Below are 21,259 nucleotides of genomic sequence, written 5' to 3'. Positions count from 1 at the left end.
GTGAGATTAAGTATCTTTCAGGGAGCTAGCCATCATCCCTTGTCATGTGACCTTTGGCAAGTTTTGGAGATTTGTGTACAAGTCAAAACTATATTAAAACCAACCCACTCACCCACCCACCCAAACCCCTGCAAGCCAAAACCCCACCATATCACCACAGTCCTCAAAAGAGCTCTCGTCTTTCACAAAGGATGCTCTGGAGACCCGGCCCCTTGCTCACCTGGCAATGCTCCGAAGTGGCCGATGGTGGCCAGTGGAGGGTTTTTCTGGCCTCATACAACTTTCCCCTCTCTGCAAGGCAGAAGGTCCCAATGAAAAGATAGGAAGGGTGGAGTATGGCTTGGAGGGCAGCCGCATCTAGTATCCCAAATAAAACTGAGAATGAGCAGTACCGTTAAAGAGGCAGAGTCAATAAAATAAGCACAAGTTGTGATTTCACTAAGCTTAGCTTACCTTTTTGCAACACTGTGAGCACACCGGCCTGTACACAAAATCAGAAGTGTTACTCAGCGTGATAACCATGAACGCAACTGCAGAGTTAGAGAAGCCGCAGGCTGCGTGGCTGTGAATTTCTACAGTAAGTCCCCTGGACTCTCTGCTTCTTCTATCAGAACGTAACAAATTGAGACAACTGGATTGCCAAAAAGACAATCACACTGTAAAACTTAACTCTTACACTGTGTCCTATGAAAGGATCAACTTACGTCTGTTTGGGATTTTCTTACTTGTCTATCCTGGGATCACGTGACAGTCACATCTATTTTTTTCTGTTCAAACATGACATATTATTATTAGACCTATCTTGGATATGAAAAGAAACACATGCAGAGAAACTTTCCAGGCTTAATATCAAATAATTGTCCACTCTTGAAGCAATCACTATTACTAACTTACAAGCACAGCACATGATAACAGACTGGATTATTTCTAATATTGTTCCTCAGAGAAAAATGATGAAACAGTGGATCCTTGACTACTGTCATCAATTACAAAAGCCTTACCTCTTACAGAACTGACAGGTATAAGACCAAGTGAAGAAGGAAAATCTCCTGGTTCGGCAACAAAAGCAGAGCTAAAAAATAAAAATTTTAAAGGAGAAAAAGGCATTGCCAATAGTTAATTTCCTAATTTGCATGTTTGTACACACATTTATATGTGGAAAGTTTAGTAGACAAAGGGAGAAGAGCATTTAGAGACCCTTTTATTAAGTTTGGTTCTGTGATAATTATAATCTGCTCTGTATTTGATTATAATTCTACCTTTAAATGGTAATAAAAGGCCACAGTTCTCAAGGGTCTTGCCACCATGGAATCAAACTGAAGAAGGTTCTGAAAAAGTCTTCTCTGTTTCTCAGATACATTTTCTCTACAATCCTTTAAAAGTATAACAACTAAGGGCAGACCTTGTTTTATGAAGGCATACCATTATTTATTATGGTGGTTTTAACCTTCTGGTTTTCAATTTCTCAGGGAGAAATAAAAATACTCACTTTCGTGAGCAAGGCAGAAGAGGGACTGCCTGCCACGGGGTAAGCCTCTTACCTCCTAGAATCCCCCCAAAGTCCTATGCCATCTGGCCAGCAGACAGTGTCCTCAGGGGACATGCCTGTGACTGACCGATCTTCTAACCCTGCTGATCCATCAACTGTAAGTGGCTCTACCTTTCCTTTTTTCAGAGCAGTGTAGACATCTTTATACTGTTGGTATTTTTCCAGCTCTGCCTTCACCAGGACCTGACGAATATGCATCACCTCCTCCACAGTAAGTGCTAGGCATTCCACTGGGTAGCAGAATTCCTCCTGAAATTCAAAATTCCACATGAATAAGAAGTTCCCACCACCCTTCTGGCAAGGCAAAGTTCCCCTTCAGATCAGTCACCTGGTTAGTAGCTTCAGAGAAGAAAAGAGGTTTCCCAGTAAACACTGGAGCAGAGCTGGCTCACTCTGGGGACCACACAATTTCTAATTACACTGAGACAAGAGATGGCAGAAAATTTCCGGGGACCATGTGAAACACAGTAGCCACTGAAATTTCCAATTAATAAAATTTCCTCACATTTGTTTAGATGTTTTGCCTCGGGTATCTGTATTCCATGAAGTGGAGCTACATATCTATGCATTGAAATCTTGGGGAAAAAATGTTATTGTTCTAAACCAAATTTCTGTCAGTTTTCTCCTATGATTACACAAAGATACTATTTCGTTTTGTGTTGTATATATCTGCTAATAGATAAATAGCAAATCTACAACATTGGTACTGTTTTAAAAACTGATTTGTGGTACCCAGAATAGCCAAAAGAAGGTGGTTAGTAATTGATATTGAGAAGCGTTATTTAGTGGTAAGTTACATCAGCACAGCCTAAAAACTCCTAACAGTGTGAGTGGAACTGGACCTGGAAGCCAGCAGGCACTCCCGTCAGGCTGCCCCACGCTCTCCAGATCTCTCACCACTTTTAAACAACTACGGAAGCACAGGCCACACTGGACAGATGTGGAGACACTCAGAGAACTCTGACGATAAATATCGAAGTTGGCTGTCTTATGTTAATGGTTTTCCTAACAACAGTGGAGGAAGATGTTGATGTAACTGATCCCACTGAATAAAGAGCCTCACACCATCTGCTCCCCAGCCGGCCCTGCGCTTGATTGGTGGGCCCAGTAGAAAGACAGAACGGTTTTGTGCGCCCGCACCCTGCTGGGCTTCACAAGGGCCATTGTGGCGGAGCGACACAACCCCGATGTCCTCGGTGTACACACGCTGTAACTCACGCCCACACACACAATAGTGCTGCGCACAGGCATTCTGGAATCAAACAAGCCAAAGGAGACAGCACAGGACTATGAGTGCAGTCAGTTTATGGAGTTTTAACATTTAGTTCTGTCTTTCAATCAGAGAAAAACAAAAATAAATCTAGGTTGCAAACTTGAAAAACATTAGCATTTACTAAAAAAAAAAAAAATAGTTTGCAGAACTACTGCTTCTTACAAATAATCAATACAAAATCATCTCTGTTCAAGCTAACTTAGGGAAGATTAAATTTGCTAAAAATGTTTTGGAAAAGATCCTGCAATTGAACGTTTAAGATGAAGAGCTTAGTATCTGGAGGGTAGGAGGATAATTCATGTGCTCTAGGATGTCTGAAATACTCAAAAAAACCCACCATCACCCAATTTTCTTTCAACGGGAAGAGCTTTCAAAGTTGGCATGTCCCATATTTCCTGAGCTTCGCTTGACCCTGAGAACAGAGTGTGGGAACAGGCTCGCCTCTGAACGCTGGGCATCACAACTGTGCACAGATAGTAGGGTCAGCTGCACACGTCTGAACAGCGACTTTTCTCAGCTTCTGACATAGTTCATAAGAAGTATCCCTACGGTCATCTTTATTCATCAGCAACAAGCATGACTATCGTACATTTTCTGACAGTTACCTATGTGACAGAATTGCTGAGCTGGAGTAAAATAATGTATGAATCTAGCAAACAAGCAGAAGACCACTCCCTGAGATTGGCTGTCGTGTATTAGGAAGATGGCGATGGCGCCAACGTCGCAGCTGCGATGCCTGGGTGGTGGGGATGCTCCACACACAGCAACCCAGACAGCCTGCAGTTCCCGCTCCTCAGTCTCAAGTCATAAAAGGGCCCAGTCAAGCACACTTCCAACTTACTGATTTGACCCATACACAAATAGAGTGTTCCATCAGATGTAATAAGAAATTGTGGATTTTTTTGTGTTCTTGTTCTTTTTTAAAATTTCAAGCGGATTACCCTTTAGTAAAATACCTTCCATCAGGTCAAATGCTAATGTTTTAATTCTGGTGCTTTCCCAAGGACAACAAAACTTTAATGCAACATGAAAGAAAATATTAGTTACTAGAATAGCTTTCATTATTTTTTTCAACTGACAAAAAATATTAATTCAGCATCCCCAAAGCCAAATTAAACCTTAACAGATCTTGCTGAGATGCTGATGCCCCAAATCGTGAAGAGCACTCAGGGTTCTACCCATGAGCCGAGCCCTAGTCCCCGTTGTTATGATGGGCAGGGTCACACCTGCAGCAGGCACTGACCTCAGTTCATGGCATGGACTCCAGGGACCAGAGCAGCACAACTCTGATTCTCTGGCTGCTCTGTGCTTCAGTGTGGCTTCCAAATTTAGGAAAGGGAAGCTAAATCTTAAAGAGTTTTAATAGAGATTACAATATACTGTAGGAGCAGATGTGCCTTTAGAACTCACTGTTACGTACGTCACTAAAATGGCTGAGTTTTTGTTAAATATTCTGGTTATCTTTACCATTCAAAAGGGGTCAGAGTTAGGGAGCACAGAAATCAGAGAGCATGGTGTATAACCTGGTTACTGAGCCAGAGAAGTGGAAATGGTCATATTTTATAGAGTGTTCTAGGTTAGCAAAAACTTCATAAATAAGTAGCAGATATTTGACAATTATCCAAAACAACCATTGGTTTTTGTTTCTAATAAACCAAAGGAAGGCAGATTTAAATAAAAATAGCAGATATTAAGTTTAATTACTCTTTTTTCAAGTTCACTTTTAAATTTCAAGGTGAATTCTCTGTCGAAAGTCACATGTAGACTTAGTAGACAGACTGTTTGGGGAGGGTTGAAAATAAAAATAAAATGTCAGCAGATATTCAGAAACAGCAGCAGGAGGGACAGGATTAAATGCCACCTCCGCATCTGACCATGTGCTCACAGGGCCAGATCTAAAATGAAAAGAAGAGATTTATCCTGTATTTCACGGCAAATAAAGAGAAAGGAATCTGTTGTACCTCATTTACATTCAGTCTCTTTTCTAAACCAAGATGGGTCATAAAGAAAAACAAAGAAACCAGCTGCTGGTTCGCTTATCCGGGACAGGTCTGGTGAACAGAGGACTGTGGAGAGCCGGGCTGGGCGGCTGCCGACACCTGGTCAGCAGGTCAGCAGCTCGGGTCACACTGGGGGCAGGGGAAACCTCAATATGGTCTGAGGCTTTTTATCCCACTTAAGTTTGGAAACTATTATACTTCCTTTAAAAAATGTATTCTGTATGAAAATCTCAAAAACAATACAAAATGAGAATTATTTAAAATATTTTAAATAATCACATCAATTAAAAAAGACTTCAAATTTCTCCCTACAGAGAAGCACGGTGTCTTTTCATAACAACCACATAATATCCTGACCATCACAACACAGCTTTAAAGGTGCTGGAGAAGAGAAAGAGTGCCCGAGCCTCCCTGGCCAGGCAGCTGAGTATATGGGCAACGGCTCTTCTGAGGGTGGGGCGGCTCTGGGCTGGGGGAAGGTCCTGATCTGGGGGTGGGGTGTGGGGGAACGTGGTTCAATCAGGGGGCTCAGAAGCACCGCCCATAGCCCCTCTGTGCTGATGCCGCTGCATTCTGAGTTTGTTGTCCTTTCACTATCGTCCCGTCAATTGAGATCATGGTGTGATCTACGCATCTACCAAAGATTGGAATCAACAGTCAGAAGCAAAGTGTCCATCTAAGCTGTTAATTTTTGCAGAGTGCGGTAGCTGAGGGATCACTGCCAAAGAGGCAGAGAGGAAAATAATTCCCAGAACCAGCAGAAAGAGGCCAACCTTTGCGGATTTCCACCTGCTGGTAAAAGCTCTCTCACACAGATAATACATAGCCCCTGCTACCCCCAACAAGGCTGCCTCCAAAGGGTGAGAGCCGAGCAGAGAAGCTGTTTGAAGGGTAGAAAAAAGTGGTCGGAAAGGTGTCCTTGGCCATACTCTGGTTATCCTAGGAACCTGAACAATAGATAAAGGAAAAGAAAATGGCAGGGGAAAAAGAAAAGGAGAAAATAATGCTGAACATGAGTGACCTACAAATAGCGATTACAGAGCATGAAACAAAAATAAACAAACACCACGGAGGACATTAATGGTAGATTCCACATGCAAGTCCATGCCATCGTCTGCATCCACATGTATCAATCAGGAGCCCAACCATGCCTAGAGAACCTCAGAATTCACACGGCAACACTTAAGCTTTCTGGAACTCGGTTGTCCTGTGAACACTGAGTCTCCTGCACACGGGCTCCGTGGGATGCAGGCCAGAGGTGAATGCAGAAACATACACCACACAGCCGCCCCTCCCCCGGTCGGTACTTAAAGACAAGTCGCCTTCATTTAGAGGCGTCACCCACAATCATCTGACCAAATGATGAAAAGAATTACACTTTCAACATCCTAAGGAAAGGGAGGAAGATACAATAAAAATGAAAATGAGTAACAACAAAGACATTTCTGCCATTTTTAGTTGAGAGCTTATAAATACAAAACGATTCCATGTTTTCTAAAATATAGCTAAAATTTTAAATTATCATACTTTTAAAAACAATACTTACCAAGCTAGACGGCACTACCATTAAAGGAGTGTGATTTTATGGATTTCCCAAGACAAGCTACTGGCAAGAAAAGTCAGGACTTTGACCTGGAGGTTCTTTTGTCTCAGCTGATGTCTAGAGGCACTTCGGGGGCAGAGTTCTGTGCCGACCACAGGTCTCCCCTGCCTGCTCACTGAGCCCCTTCTCCGCCATGGCATGTGGGTTGTATCTTCCTCTCCTTCTCCACAAAAAACAACTGACAGCCGGACCACACACACACTGAGTTCCCCTTCGCCAGGAAATATACCTCACGGGCCTTTCTTGGTAAAGCTTCCATCACTAGCCAAAAAATCCTTGTAGTTGATCTGACAGTTTCTTTATACTGATAATTTTAAAATTTAAGTCTAACCTCAACAATGATGTCATATGATCACAAGGCCAGGTACACAGCTGAATGCTAAACTGACTTCTAGGAAAAGCTGTGAAGAAAAGAATCACCTAATCGTTGGACTTGTGGAAAAAAAAAAACCCAAAGGAGTTCTCTCTTTTTCAGTTGTGACAATATTTTTCAGGTGTGACAATAACCGTGTATTTTGGTAAATAACTTATTAACAGAAGTCTTCGGATTTTAAACTTTGAACCTGTCGGGTTAGAGTTCTGTTTTTCAGTTGGTAAACCACTGATGAGGCTGTATTTCACCATATATCAGTGTGTGGTGATTATTTAGGAGTTAGAGGAATCCTAACAGGAGTTGTCACGAAATCATTAGTTCTTTAATCACATTATTTGGGAATAGAGAAGACTGATCAAATTTCAACACTATCAGTGTAGTTCAAACTTCGTTTCTTCACAAGATCCATACTATCTCCCTTCACCTGGACGGAGGGACCTCTATCACTGCTTCATTTGAACCCCTGATGATTCATCACAGCCTAAAAGTATGGACTGCGTGTAGTCCAGTGTTTTATTCATGAGAATCTGAAGAACGATTAGGTATCGGGTTGGCTGCTGGTAGAATTATTGACTGAAGCCCTGCATCTTGCCTGCAAGTATTTCAGAAGTCAAGTGGGACAGAAAGAATCTTCGCAGGCTTCCTCTGGCTGGCAGACCTGTTAGCTCTTCCTGGAAGGGCCTTGTGTGCCACATCCCCTGTCTGAGAAATGAGTAGCCACTACATGAGCCTGGAAGTCTCCGGAAAACAGCAAAAACTGTCAACCCGTCCAAACAGCTGCTTTGGCTCCAATATCACAAAACATGCTTGAAAACAATGAACAATGGTTTTTCATGGATCAAAATTCTCCCCTTGGACTTCTGCCTCAATAAAAGAGTCTACTGTAGTCAGACTTCACTAAGTTTTCTGTTTAGTTTCAACAATTTTTAAGTGGATTAATGCCCTTTGAAAGGAAGAAAGTATTTCTTTAATAAATATCCATACTTTCAACCATTAATAAGTCTTCTGGGGAAAAAAAGTACTTTAAATGAACAAAGAATGGTCAGACTTCATTTGGGTTACTCTTAGGTTTGGTTTTCTGTAGCTACTAAAAACCAATAAGGTTATTTAAAGTTCAGTCTAGCTTTTGGAAGCTTCTCAAGGAAGCTAATGATTCCAGACCCTCTAACTGCTCACAAGTTACTCTGCAGAGTCTGTCGGTTACTTACGAGAGACCGGGAGCTCTGCCTGGACGCTGGCAGGAACTGTCTCACGTTAGTGGGTGTTTCCTTTTCAATGGAATGTCGTCTCTGGGGTGGCTGCCGTCGTTCTGGCTGGGGTGTGGAGGATATGGGCAAGAACTTTGGAGGGTCTAAAGAAACGGAATGAACCACATTGAAATCAACTCTCTTATAAAAAAAACTTAGGTTTTGAATTTCTAACAGAAAACCCTTTGTCATTTGTGACAAACACTGCATTCAAAGATGAAGTGTTTATTTTGTTGGAGAGTTATATTAAGATTGGAGGTCCCTAGGGGGATACTGGAAGGACTGTTATAGAAGAATCTTTGCAAGATAAACTTGCTACATAAATAGCAAGGAAAAGGAAAAAACAGTTTTTAACATTCATTCAAATTCATGCATAAAACACAATATAAATAGTCTCTCAGATTTGTAATACAAATGCCATGTTATTTTCCACAGAATTTTGCAATTGAACAGTCAGGCTTTATTTAAAATTTTTTTTAATTGGACAAAAGACTTGTATTCAATAAAAAATTTTAAGAGCAAAAAATTCAAGAAATAGATCTTGGGCTTTATTTTAAAAGCATGTAAAAATTATGTATTCTGTGTGTCAAATCATACCAAAATTCTCAAGTGTACCCTCCTTTTACATTCTCCTTTTTGAAAATAATATATGAAAACTCTTTCTTCTTGATGTGTATCAAGACATTTTATCCTTAGGTTTAAATCAAGCTTTATTTAAATTTCAAAAAATAAATTCCAGCTTCAATTTTAATACTATACATGCTACTGCTCCTCTGCCTAGGAATATTTGGGGACAGGGTTTAAAAGGAGAATGTCTCAGGGTCTGATTCACATTTTGGAAACATAAGGAGGACAACAGAAATCATTTCTGCTGTCAGAGCTTTACTTCTGTTATTGATTTCTAATCAATTGGTAGCCACCCCAGCTCACTTTTGGTTACTCTCTGCATGGAATATCTTTTTCTGTCCTTTCACTTTCAATCTGTTTATGTCTTTGCATCTCAAGGAGTCTCTTGTACACAGCATGTAGTTGGATCATGTGTTTATCCATTCTGCAAATATCTGTCTTTTGATTAGAGAGTTTAATCCATTTACATTGAAAGTAATTACTGATAAGAAGGGACTTACTTCTGTCATTGTGCTATTTGTTTTCTATATGCCTTATAGCATTTCATTCCTCATTTTCTGCATTCCTGTCCTCTTTTGTGTTTAGCTGATTTTTTATAGTGAAATGTTTAAATTCCTTTCTCATTTACTTTTTGTTTATATCCTATAGCTATTTTCTTTGTGGTTACCGTAGGGATTATATTTAAGATCCTAACTTCATAACACTATAATTTGGATTAATACCTGCTTAACTTCAGTAACACAAAAATCCTCTGCTCCTATACAGCTCTGTCCGCATCCCTTTTAGTTCATGGTGTCACAGAATTACATCTTTATATATTGTCTGCCCCAAAACAGACTAATAATTCTTGTAAATGCTTAAGTCTCTCAAATTATATAGAAAACAAGATTTGGAATTACAAACCAAAGTTACAGTAAAACTAGCTTTTATACTAATAGTTCTTTTTTTCTTTAAATGTATTAGTTTGTTAAATCATGCAGAAAACAAAAAGTACAGTTACAAACCATTGTTATAATAATATTAGCTTTCATAATTGCCCATCTATTTATCTTTATTGAGATCTTCATTTCTCCATATGGCTTTGAGTTACTGTCTAGTGTCCTATCATATCACCCTACAGGACTCTGTTGAGCATTTCTTGAAGGGAAGGTCTAATGGTCTTGAGTTCCCTCAGCTTTTGTTTATATGAGAATGTCTTGATTTCTCCCTCACTCTCGAAGGACAGTTTTGCCAGATATAGGATTCTCGGTTAATGACTTTTTTCTTTTAGCACTTAGAATATAGTGGCCCAGGGTCTACTAGCCTCCAAAGTTTCTGATGAGAAGTCTGCTGAAAATCTTACTGAGGATCCCTTGTGTGTGATGACACTCTTCTCTCTTGCTGCTTTCAAGATTCTTTGTCTTTTGAAATTTTGAATATACGGGTTTCCCCCACTATCTGAAAGAGTATTCCTATGAATCCTTTCATAAACTGAAATGATATAAAGCAAAGAAGCAAATACCTTAGGACACATCTTGCTAATGAATGCACAAAATAAATCAAGGTAAAGCACAGATGCTCACAGACACAGTTCAAAGTTATGGTGGCCTGATGCAAAGGCTGAACACTACTTTTTTTTTTTTTAGAAAATTGGGCTGGAGATTTAAATTTATTTATTTTATTTATTTTTATTTTTGGCTGCGTTGGGTCTTCGTTGCTGCACGCAGGCTTTCTCTAGTTGCGGTGAGCAGGGGCTACTCTTGGTTGTGGTGCGCAGGCTTCTCACTGCAGTGGCTTCTCTTGTTGCGGAGCACGGGCTCTAGGCACGTGAGCTTCAGAAGTTGTGGCATGCGGGCTCTAGAGCGCAGGCTCAGTAGTTGTGGCGCACGGGCTTATCTGCTCTGCGGCATGTGGGATCTTCCTGAACCAGGGCTCGAAGCCGTGTCCCCTGCATTGGCAGGTGGATTCTTAACCACTGTGCCACCAGGGAAGCCCTGAACACTATTTTTGCTTTTCAGCTTTTTTTTTTGTAAAAGCAAAAATCCTCTGCTGATTTCTTTCAGTTAGTGAAAACAGGTACCAATTAGGTCTTTTGTAAAAGTGAAGGGACGTAAGGTGAACTTTTGAAAAGCAGGGGATACCTGTAATGTGTCTTGGTGTGGGTCTCTTGACTTCACCTCAGTTGAGCTTCTTGGATATTTATATTCATGTCTTTCATCAAACTTAGGAAGTTTTAGCCATTATTTCTGCAAATATTCTGCCCCTTTCTTTCTCCTTTGCTCCTGGGACTCCCACACGCATATGTTGGTCCATTTGATGGTGTTCCACAGGTCCCTTAGTCTCTGCTTTTTTCAATCTTTTTTCTTTCTATTCTTCAGTCTTGATAATTTCCACTTGCTAATTCTTTCTTTTGCCTACTCAGATCTGTCTTTGAATGCATCTAGTGAATTTTTCATATCAGTTATTGTACTTTTCAGCCCCAGAATTTCTTTTTTGTTTCTTTCTAGGTTTTCTCTCTATTGATATTTCCATTTTGTTCACACATTGTTTTTTTCAACTTTCTTCACATCTTCCTTTATTTCTTTGAGCATCTTTAAAATTGTTGTTTTAATGTCTTTGTCTAGTATATCTGTCATCAGGTCTTTTTCTGGGACCTGTTTCTGTTATTTTGTTCTTCTGAATGAGCCATACTTTCCTGTTTCTTTATATTCCTTGTGATTTTTTGTTGAACACTGAACATTTGAATTTATCAATGTGGTAAATCTGGAAGTCAGATTTTCCCCTTCCCCAGGGTTTGTTGGGTTTTGTTATTGTTTTTGTTTATTGTTTTTCTTACTGTTGAAGGCTGATCTCTGAAGATCAGCCTGAGGTGTAAACTTAACATTTCCTCAGGTCTTTTATGAGCCATTCCCTGGGCATTCATAGTCACTTTCTAATTCTCCCATGTGCATATGCCATTGTTTTTGAATGTTCTAGGCTTTTCACTCTTGAAAGGGGAAACATGAAAAATGAAGGGGTGGGGGAAAGGCACCAGCCCTTTAAATCCCCTGGAGATGACTTCAGCTAGAGGGGAGGGGGTGAAGCTAGCAACAGTGCAACAATGGCTGCCTGCCTCTTTGCACCTTTGAAATCAGAAGCAGTAATCAGCAATCAGAGGACAGATCCCCAATATTTGGAGGACAGGGTCCTTTTTGTCCACCCTGGCTCCTGCAAGCTGCTCTAAGAACAGCACACAGCTGCCTGTCATGTGGCTGGGGGTGGGGGATGAGTAGCTGCCACTGTGCTATGAGCTGAAATCTACTGAAATTAACCCTGGAAGTTTTAGGCATTCAACAAACTCCAGAGTTCCAAAAATAATTACATCAGACAGATTCTACCACTACAATTATTGTCTAGGTGGAAAGACAAATTCCGGTGCCTCCTACTCTGCCATCTTCCCAGAATCCTCCCCTTTAATATATAATTTTTAATTTTTTATATTGGTCTTATAAATGAAAAGATTACCAATAGTATTTTTTTAAATCACTTAACTTTAGATTCCGTATTGCCTGAAGAGTTATAAAGGTGTTTTTACTATCTACACGTGTACGTGGGTAACGATGTGTGTGTGTGTGTGTGTGTGTGTGTGTAGGCGGGATAACAAGTGTGATTATTCAGAGCTTCTGGCTTAAATTTAGATAAGGAGGTAATTAATCTAAAAAATACATACAGACAGTTGACCTATTCCCTACAACTATTATCTGTAAGCCCAAAGGTGACTGATTTGTTATAAGGTGAGAATCTGAGACCCAACGGCCAGTTTAGCCCTACCTTATGATGTCATTCTAGGAAAATAACAATATTTCTCTTCCTGACTAGTGAAATGCCAGGGTTAGTTCTTTAATTAACTAGTTACCCCAAATGACAACAAGGCACTTTGGGATTCCCTTTTTTAGGTCAAGTATGTTTTTTAAGGCATCTGACACTAGTTCTTTGTACTACAAATACTCACTCTTCCTTGTGGACACAGCCTCCAGAAAGGGAGCTTCAAGGAAGGAGGGAGATGCACTGCTGCTGGCTGACCTGGGCAGAGTTTCTTCCTGAGAAAGGCACAGGCAGACAGAGAGAGAGAGAGAGAGAGAGAGAGAGAGAGAGAGAGATCTCATGCTAATTAATAATGTTCACTCATAAATATTTAACATGAGGCACCAAATTTTAATGTCAAAGGTTCAAGGCAGGTTGGAGACAAGCTAGAAGGGATCTAAAATTAGACATGTCTGGGTTGTGCCCTGGCTTTTTCCCTCATTAGAGAGATGTGACACTGAGCAAGTTTCTTATCTTAGTTTCATAATTTCCATAGGTCACTGCAAGGACAGATCTGAGAACACATTTAAAATGCTTACCACATTACCTAGCACACAAGAAATGGTGATTAATATTATCATTAGTGGAGTATTTAACACATTTATAAAAGTAATAGACTTGGAACCCCACAAGGATAGATGTGGTGTATCTTGTTCATCGTTGTTACCTAGTACCAAATCCATCACTTACTAAGTAATGAATAAATATTTGCTGAATGAATGAAAAATATTTCATGAAATGTCATGAATCTAGAAAAATGTCTGCATTGTGCCAAATAAAGTTTAAATTCCTATTACCAGTGAGAAGAGACCTTCTTAATTTGTTTTAGACTATACCAAAATAAAGTATAATATTTATTCATGAAAAATTTACTATTTACTACGTGACAGGGGATATACATTAACTAGAAGACAACTTATTTCCATAATATGTATAGAAAACTGCTAAATATTTTTAAATATACAAGAAAGTTAGGTTAATATATTAATCTATGACTATGTGAAACAGCGAAAATTCTCTCTGACCTACTTAGTTAAGGTGACTTTAAGAATTAGCCATTCACTAAAAACTGGCTTTACCTAAAACCTACTGCTGAAAGCATTAGTTTTGAACACGCCTCACTACGAAGGATCTGGCCAAGGAACAAGAGAAGAAGAAAGCCTTGTAAACCACAAAGTCCAAACAAAGCCAGTCTGAGCAGCAACCTCTGCATTCTTGATACTCACCACCAAGAACAAGCCAGGCAACGTAAGCAAAGCCTCACCCCAGACACGCTGGAGGTCACACAAGTCTCCAGAAAAGCCAGCAAGAACTACCATAATCCCCTTCTGCTTATGGAAGGTCAAAAAGGAAATAAAAGCTAAGAGTATCTCACAGGAAAAGAAAAAAGGAGTCATACCAGGACTTTCCAGTAGTTATGAGGTGGGAGCTAGAAACAAACAGCAGAAACCATCCCCATCGCAAATATTTCAGCCAACCTTCCCTAGAATCATTTTTACAGCCTAATTTCACATAAGTCTGAGACATGTCCATGCCTTGCACCCCACTACTTACTGGTCTGAAATCCTCCCACTGAGAACAGCCAAGAGCCTGTCCTGGGCAGGCAGGGCGGATGCAGGTCAGTGCGGGAGACAGGGCCATTGCAGGGATGGGGTGTGGCTCAGGGCCTCTTGGGATTTGCTCCCAGAAGCTGTGGTTGGTCCTCTGGCCATGCATGCCCACCTCAGGCAGCTGCACCCACTTTCAGACTACTTGAAAACTAATCCTACCATTAAAAAAATAAACTCAAACTGGATTAAAGACCTAAATGCAGAGGAAAACATAGGCAGAACAGTCTTTGACGTAAATCATAGCAATATTTTTTTGGATCCGTCTCTTAAAACAGGAAATAAAAGCAAAAATAAACAAATGGGACCTAATTAAACTTAAACTTCCTTTTGCACGTCAAAGGAAACCACTGACAAAATGAAAAGACAACCTACTAAAGGGGAGAAAGTATTTGCAAATGGTATGACTGATAAGGGGTTAATATCCAACATATATAAATAGTTCATACTATTAAACATCAAAAAAAAACAGATTAAAAAATGGACAGAAGAACTGAACAGACATTTTTTCAAACAGGAAATGCAGGTGGCCAACAGGCACGTGAAAAGATGCTCAACACTGCTAATCATCAGGGAAGTGCAAATCAAAACCACAATGAGCTATCACCTCACACCTGTCATTTTGTTGTCAGAATCGCTATCATCAAAAAACAAAAACAACCCCACAAATAAATGCTGGAGAGGATGTGGAGAAAAGGGAACCCTGGTACTCTATTGACAAGAATGTAAATTGGTCTAGCCACTGTGAAAAACAGTATGGTGATTTCTCAATAACCTAAAAATAGAACTACCATATAACCCAGCAATTCCACTCCTGGGTATGTATCTGAAAAAAACAAAAACACTAATTCAGAAAGATATGTGGACTCCAATGTTCACAGCAGTATTATTTACAGTAGCCAAGATATGGAAGCAACCTAACTGTCCACCAACAGATGAGTGGCTAAAGAAGATGTGGTATATATATATATATATATATATATATATATATATATATATATATATACACATACATACATGCACACAAACACACATATACATACAATGGAATATTACTCAGCCATGAAAAAGGATAAAATTATGCCATTTGCAGCAACATGGATGGATTTGGAGGGCACTGTGCTGAGTGAAATAAGTCAGAGAAAGGCAAATACTGTATGATCTCAATTATATGTGGGATCTAAAAAATACGACAAACTAGTGAATATAACAAAAAAGAAGCGACTCACAGATATAGAGAACAAACTAGTGATTACCAGTGGTGAGAGGCAGTGGGGGAGGGGCAATAGAGGGGTAGGGGATTAAGAGGTACAAACTACTATGTATAAAATAAGCTACAAGGGCTTCCCTGGTGGTGCAGTGGTTAAGAATCCGCCTGCCAATGCAGGGGACTCGGGTTCAAGCCCTGGTCCAGGAAGATCCCACATGCCATGGAGCAACTAAGCCCGTGTGCCACAACTACTGAGCCCGCATGCCACAACTACTGAAGCCTGCACACCTAGAGCCTGTGCTCCGCAACAAGACAAGCCACCACAATGAGACGCCTGCGCAACGCAATGAAGAGTAGCCCCTGCTCGCCGCAACTAGAGAAAGCCCGCGCACAGCAATGAAGACCCAATGCAGCCAAATAAATAAATAAATAAAATTTAAAAATAAAATAAAATAAGCTACAAGTATATATCGTACAACACGGGGAATATAGCCAATATTCTTTAATGAGTATAAATGGTGGATAACCTTTAAAAATTGTCAGTTACTGTATTTTACACCTGTAACGTATAATATTATACATCAACTATAAAGTATTTACTTTATAGAAAGAAAGAGAGAACAGAAGAAAGAAAGAGAGAAAGGAAGAAAGAAAGAAAACTAATCTTCACCAGGATTAGTTCCTGCCCCGGAGGAGTCACGGAGACGCCCAGAAAGGAACCAGGGGGCGTGTGGTGTCCCTGTCATGTCCACTCCCATTGACTAAACACTTTCTGCCTGGCTGAGGTGTTTCAATGGGTCTCTGACATCTCTTAACATTAGTCTTTTCTACGGCCTGGTCTGGTTTCTGAAATTTGCTTATTTGTATTGTCTGATCCAAGTTACTAGTCTCTGACACTAAGTTAGGCCTTTTCTAGTTCTATGTCCTGACCAGTGACTCTTAAATCAGGTCCTGGATGCAATGAGGTCACTGTCAGAAGTCCCGCAGCTTTGCTCCCAGGGCGGTGCTGTCACTGAAGGCTGCCAGAATTGTCTCAGATGCCAGCCTGGGCACCTAACTCACTTAACAGGAAGGAAAATCTCCCTCTTCCTGAAAAGAATCCCAGTGAAGGCACAGATACAGCTCCTTTGCTTAGCTTTCCTACTGAAAGCTTTGATATAGCTCCAATCAAAGCTTATCTTGACTTTTAAAATGTTACTTGGGATAGGCTAGCAGAGGTTATTAAAGATAAGCAAGAAACACTGAGGTTTAGAGTTTTAGGAAGAGAAAAAAAAAGTGATGGAAAAAGATCCGGTGTTGGGAGGTCTGGTTTAGCAGGGATTCTGCTACTGAAAATTTGTCTGACTTTTTAAAGTTGGTCTCTATCTCTACTAGGGGCTCAGTTTTCTCACTGAAAAGTAATGACGTTGAACAAGATTTCTAAGCCCCTTTCCAGTTTAAGTTATTTTAAACTCAAGCATTCTCATGTACTGCTAGTTGGAATACTAGAAAGTTTATGAGATATGCAGATTTTGGAGTTAGACTTGGGTTTCAAATCCGTCTCTATAATTTACTCTTTAACAATCTTAGTTCAAAGACAACACCTTTCTGTGTGTCTTTTTCCTTATCTTTTATATAAGGATCATAGCTACTTCTAGGGTCTGATCAATTTATAATACCTAAAGTATAACATAGAGTTGGCTCAATAAAAAGTAGATATTAGAGCTTTCTTTAAGGAACTTGGCAATATGTATCAAAAGCTATAAATATGTACATTCTTTCATCTAGCAAACATTCTTCTAGAAATATCCTGAAAAATAATTCAAAGCAAAAATGTATCATAAGGATGTTCACAATATTATTGTTATTTATAATAACAGAAAACTGGAAACAGCTTAAATGTTCAAAGACAGGGGACTGGTTAAATATAATATGGCAAATTATTATGATAGAATACCACACAGATATTTGGCATCATGTTGAAAAAGGATTAATCAGATGGGAAAATGCTCATAATATTTTGTTAAGTAAAAAACATGGGTTAGTTCCAGTTCTGGCAAAATGGCAGATTAGATAACCTATTCCTATGGCCTCAAGCAGGGTATAAGGTCTCTGGGTCACTACCAATAGCCCAGTTTCACAACTAGAAACTTTTAAAGACATCAATTCAAGCTTGTAGTTAATGCTGATTATTTAACTATTATAATTTAAACGCACAAAGCTGCTGGGTAAATCTAAGAGAAAAAAAAGTCCCTTTACTGGTTATGCAACTGGAGGTCTCACTTGACAGAAAGGAAGAAAATGCATTTCCTTGATGGAACAAAGGACGTAGGGCATTAAGAAGACTGAGGGCAAGTCATCATCTCATGGCTCTGAACAGGATTAAGGAGTTTTTCTTTCTACATAAAGCAGCTGAGTTTATGTTGATAAAGTAAATAATCCATTAATATTCCATTTCATAAGAATATCTGACATAATAATATATTGACTCTTTACAGGGAAATTCACTACTCAATGGGGAATATTTAGACAGGAACCTGTTCTTTGTGATAATTTGGGCCCAAGTTTAAGTTAACCTCAAAGACAGCAAGGGGCAACAGGAACTTTGTGGTGCACAATGGAATCAAATGAAATATGTCTGCAGAGGTGAGCAGAGCTGCTACCCTGGAACGGTGGCAGTTACCTCTTAGTATGAAGTCTCTGTGGAAGAGAAAATTAAATGAGATCATGTATGAAAGAGTTCACCATAAAGTCGGTATTCTGGTGGCTGGAAGGGTTTTTTTGGTCTGTTTTTTGTTTTTGGCCACGCCGCATGGCTTGTAGGATCTTAGTTCCCCAACCAGGGATTGAACCCAGGCCCTTGGCAGTGAGAGCCTGCAGTCCTAACCACTGGACCACCAGAGAATTCCCCTGGAAGGTATTTCTTAAACCTGAGGGAAAAACCTCCGGTGGAGAGACTGCAAGGCCAGCAGGAGACGTGTGATCGTGCACAGCAGCACTTCCTCCAGGAGTGAGTACGGTGCCCTGTCCGCAGCGGGACGAGCTCAGTGTCAGGCGTGCTGGGACTTCCTAGGGGACACTTCCTCTGAGAATGGAAAAGGCATGAAGATGGGGAGGTGGCGGGGTAGGGAGCGGAGGGCAGGGCCTAGCCCCGCCTCCATTTCTAGCTGACCCGCCTTGTACTTCTACAGCTTTGATGTGAAGAAAAAGTTTTGGTCCTTAAAAAAAAATTTTGGAAGCCACTAAGTAAATGGGAGGGAAGGAGGAAAAATGGGGAAGTGGTGATAAAATTGAGGGGATGGAAGAAAAGAGTAAGACCAGCCTTTTCTGAGCTTCTTCGTTATTTGGCCTCCACTGTCCTCCCACTACAGGCCTGAGTCTTAAGTCTTTGTTCCTGTGCAACCTCCATCAGGAATGCTTTAGACAAGTCAGAGAGGCGGGGTCAGTCTGCTCCTCCGCCCCCAGGGGAAGTCCACGCCAGTAGGGGAGAAACAGGAGACCGGCTGTGACGTGGCCTGGCACGTGCCACAAACAGTGGAAGCCCTCTGCCCACTGCTCTCCTCACCTGACTCCTCAGCCCAGGTCCTCCCTCTCCTTGAGGCTTCTCCAGCCCCCGGCCCCCTGGTGGCATCACACACGGGTGGCTCAAAAGGTGCCTGGCAGGCCGCGAGCACTCACCAAACACGTGTAATGACTCAGTGTATGCTTCTTATTTCCCATTTGGATTATGAGCAAGGGGACAAAGCCTATTGCACTGCTGTCCCTTTACTGCTTACTGAAGGCATTTTGGTAAATATATGAATGGAAAAAATGGAGAGGCACTGGAAAAAAAAGAAGTTGGCGAAAAGGAAAAATAGGAGAAGAGTTAAAGAAAAAAGTGTGAAAAAACGTTACTATAAAATGTGAATGAAGACACTGTGCAATGTGATGTGGGATATATCTGTCTTAGTATCTATAGCCATTTTTATAAGTGAGCAAATAGGACCAGAGATAAATCAGTCTTGGTTTAGGAATTCCCTGACATCAGGAATTCATTAAGGTGGGGAAAAGAACACCCACCCATCAATTTAGAGAAGGCAGGACAGGACTCCTCAGCCTCTTTTCCGCTTTCATACTTATGGGCAGAACTGCCACATTCTGGAGCTGGAGGAGACCTCAGATGGAGGACACGGTGGTGGCTGACACAAAGGGACCTGTCTTCGTGTCCTGTCCACAAAGCAGAGCCAGAGCCCATGGCACGTTCCTGACTAACTCACACTGTAAGGAAACCCGGCTTGAGTCTCAAGGTGCTTCGTTCATGTCTATAGAAACATCGGTTAATTATCAGGCTTTACAAGAGACATCTTTCTGAGTTGGCTTTAACCAGCCGGTAGATAATCTTAAAGAGGCTAACATTAAGAAAGCTTTTTAGGATGAACACAACTAATCTACCACAATTAAAGCCGAGTTTCATCAAAAGAAACTCTACGGAGCCTCAGAGAAGGCACCAAAAAAAAAACCTCTACTGAAACTTTATCACAAAGCCCAAGTTTGAAATATAGCTGTTTAGAATTAAAGGCTTCTGGCTCATCTGTGTTTTCTAAACTTTAAAGTTTGAACATATTTAGAAGTTTTAAAATTCTATATTCAGAAGTTTAAAAAAAAAAGGAATGTAAGGCATTCTCACATTCAGCATCTTTGCCCTGCCCCTCCTTAGTACTTTAGAGCATCAGCTGTAAGGGAAGAGGACAGAGGGGTGTGCTTGCTCCAGTCCTGGCCCAGGACCATTCCCTCTGTTCCAGAAATCAGAGGTCCCCACCTTACTCCCAATCATGGGAGCCATGATTGCCCAGGCCTGGACCAGCAGCCAGACAAAGACCAGGCTCAACACTTCTCAGCACCGTATTTCACACTTCCTTTCTAACTGATGGGCAGGCACGCAAACACAGCCTCGCTCTGATTAAGAGAACTGTGTCTAGCAAATCATCTCAAGATTTGGATTTAGGGCATCAGCACAATATTTTCACGAAGAGGAAAACTAAGACAACTGCAGAGGCTGTCCACTGCCCTCCTCATGGCCTGGGCATTCTAGCTCAGGGCAGTGAAGGATGAAGAAAGGACAGGAAGGGGGTCCTGGACACACGGGACGGCGCGCTCCCTGCACCGGACACAGGTGCTTCCAACAGACTCTGCGAGGGCGGCACTGGTGTCGGCACCGTCCAGCTTGGTCACCTCCAGCCACACGTGAGAACTCAATGAACTGAGTTTTACATTTATTTAATATAATTTACATTTCAATCATCACAGTTCTAGTGGCTAACCACTAGATCTTCTTTTAATTTAAACTGTTGTTCTCACAGATTAGCATGAATTTCTTTAAATACGTGAGTGTCTGATGGGGATTAGGAGCTGGGAATATAAGGTGAATTCTGCACCTTCCCTCCTGGGAGCTTGCACTTGGACAATTATATTACAAAGGGTCAAGTGCTCTACCACAACAGACGGATCAGAAGGTTATAATGGAATCGGAGAGGAGCTGGGTGTAGGCTGCACGCAGATGCACAGAGCGGAGCAACAAGGGAGTGAGCAGGAAAGAGCAAGGGGCCCAGTGGGGCTGAAGGGTAAACTGAGGCAGAGTGATGTTGCAGGCACCAGATGGCACAGGCTCTGACGCAGCTTCTTCAGGGACAGGAGTTTAGTCCTGTAAGTGGCAGGATGCCTTCAAACGGTTTCAAAGACAAAGACCCTGGTGGTATTTGCAAGATGGAATCAGGGAAGCTAGGAAGAAGGAAGATAAGATATGGCTGATGAGAGAGCGCATGCACTGAATTGGGCAGTAATAAGAATACTTCTTTACTATTCTTGAAGTTTGAAAAACATTTAGTGGCAAAATTGTTATTACTGATATTGCTGGATGACGTGTGGAGACCGGTGAGGGCGTTATGAGACAATAACTCCTCAAGTTCTAACTTGGATGAATGAGGAGAGAA

General features: G+C 41.0%; 1 protein-coding gene across 2 annotated transcripts in view; it reads right to left on the bottom strand.

Moving 5' to 3' along the window:
• The window catches only part of SPIRE1 (spire type actin nucleation factor 1), a 213,904-nt gene that overhangs the window by 5,282 nt on the left and 187,363 nt on the right, over positions 1 to 21,259 (bottom strand). The window contains exons 10-16 of one of the 2 annotated variants that reach the window (XM_068563759.1): positions 12,643 to 12,730; positions 8,007 to 8,149; positions 5,596 to 5,769; positions 1,661 to 1,798; positions 1,002 to 1,072; positions 454 to 481; positions 221 to 357 (exon numbers count right to left, since the gene is read on the bottom strand). In XM_068563759.1, coding sequence (XP_068419860.1) covers positions 221 to 357; positions 454 to 481; positions 1,002 to 1,072; positions 1,661 to 1,798; positions 5,596 to 5,769; positions 8,007 to 8,149; positions 12,643 to 12,730 — 779 coding nt within the window. The remainder of the gene's footprint in view (positions 1 to 220; positions 358 to 453; positions 482 to 1,001; positions 1,073 to 1,660; positions 1,799 to 5,595; positions 5,770 to 8,006; positions 8,150 to 12,642; positions 12,731 to 21,259) is intronic. The other variant, XM_068563760.1, reaches the window with a different exon arrangement.

The sequence above is a fragment of the Eschrichtius robustus genome, chromosome 14 (genome assembly GCF_028021215.1).
Source record: "Eschrichtius robustus isolate mEscRob2 chromosome 14, mEscRob2.pri, whole genome shotgun sequence".
Classification (NCBI taxonomy): domain Eukaryota; kingdom Metazoa; phylum Chordata; class Mammalia; order Artiodactyla; family Eschrichtiidae; genus Eschrichtius; species Eschrichtius robustus.
The sequence above is the reverse complement of the archived record's forward strand: the minus strand, read 5'-3'. Positions and strand labels throughout refer to the sequence as shown.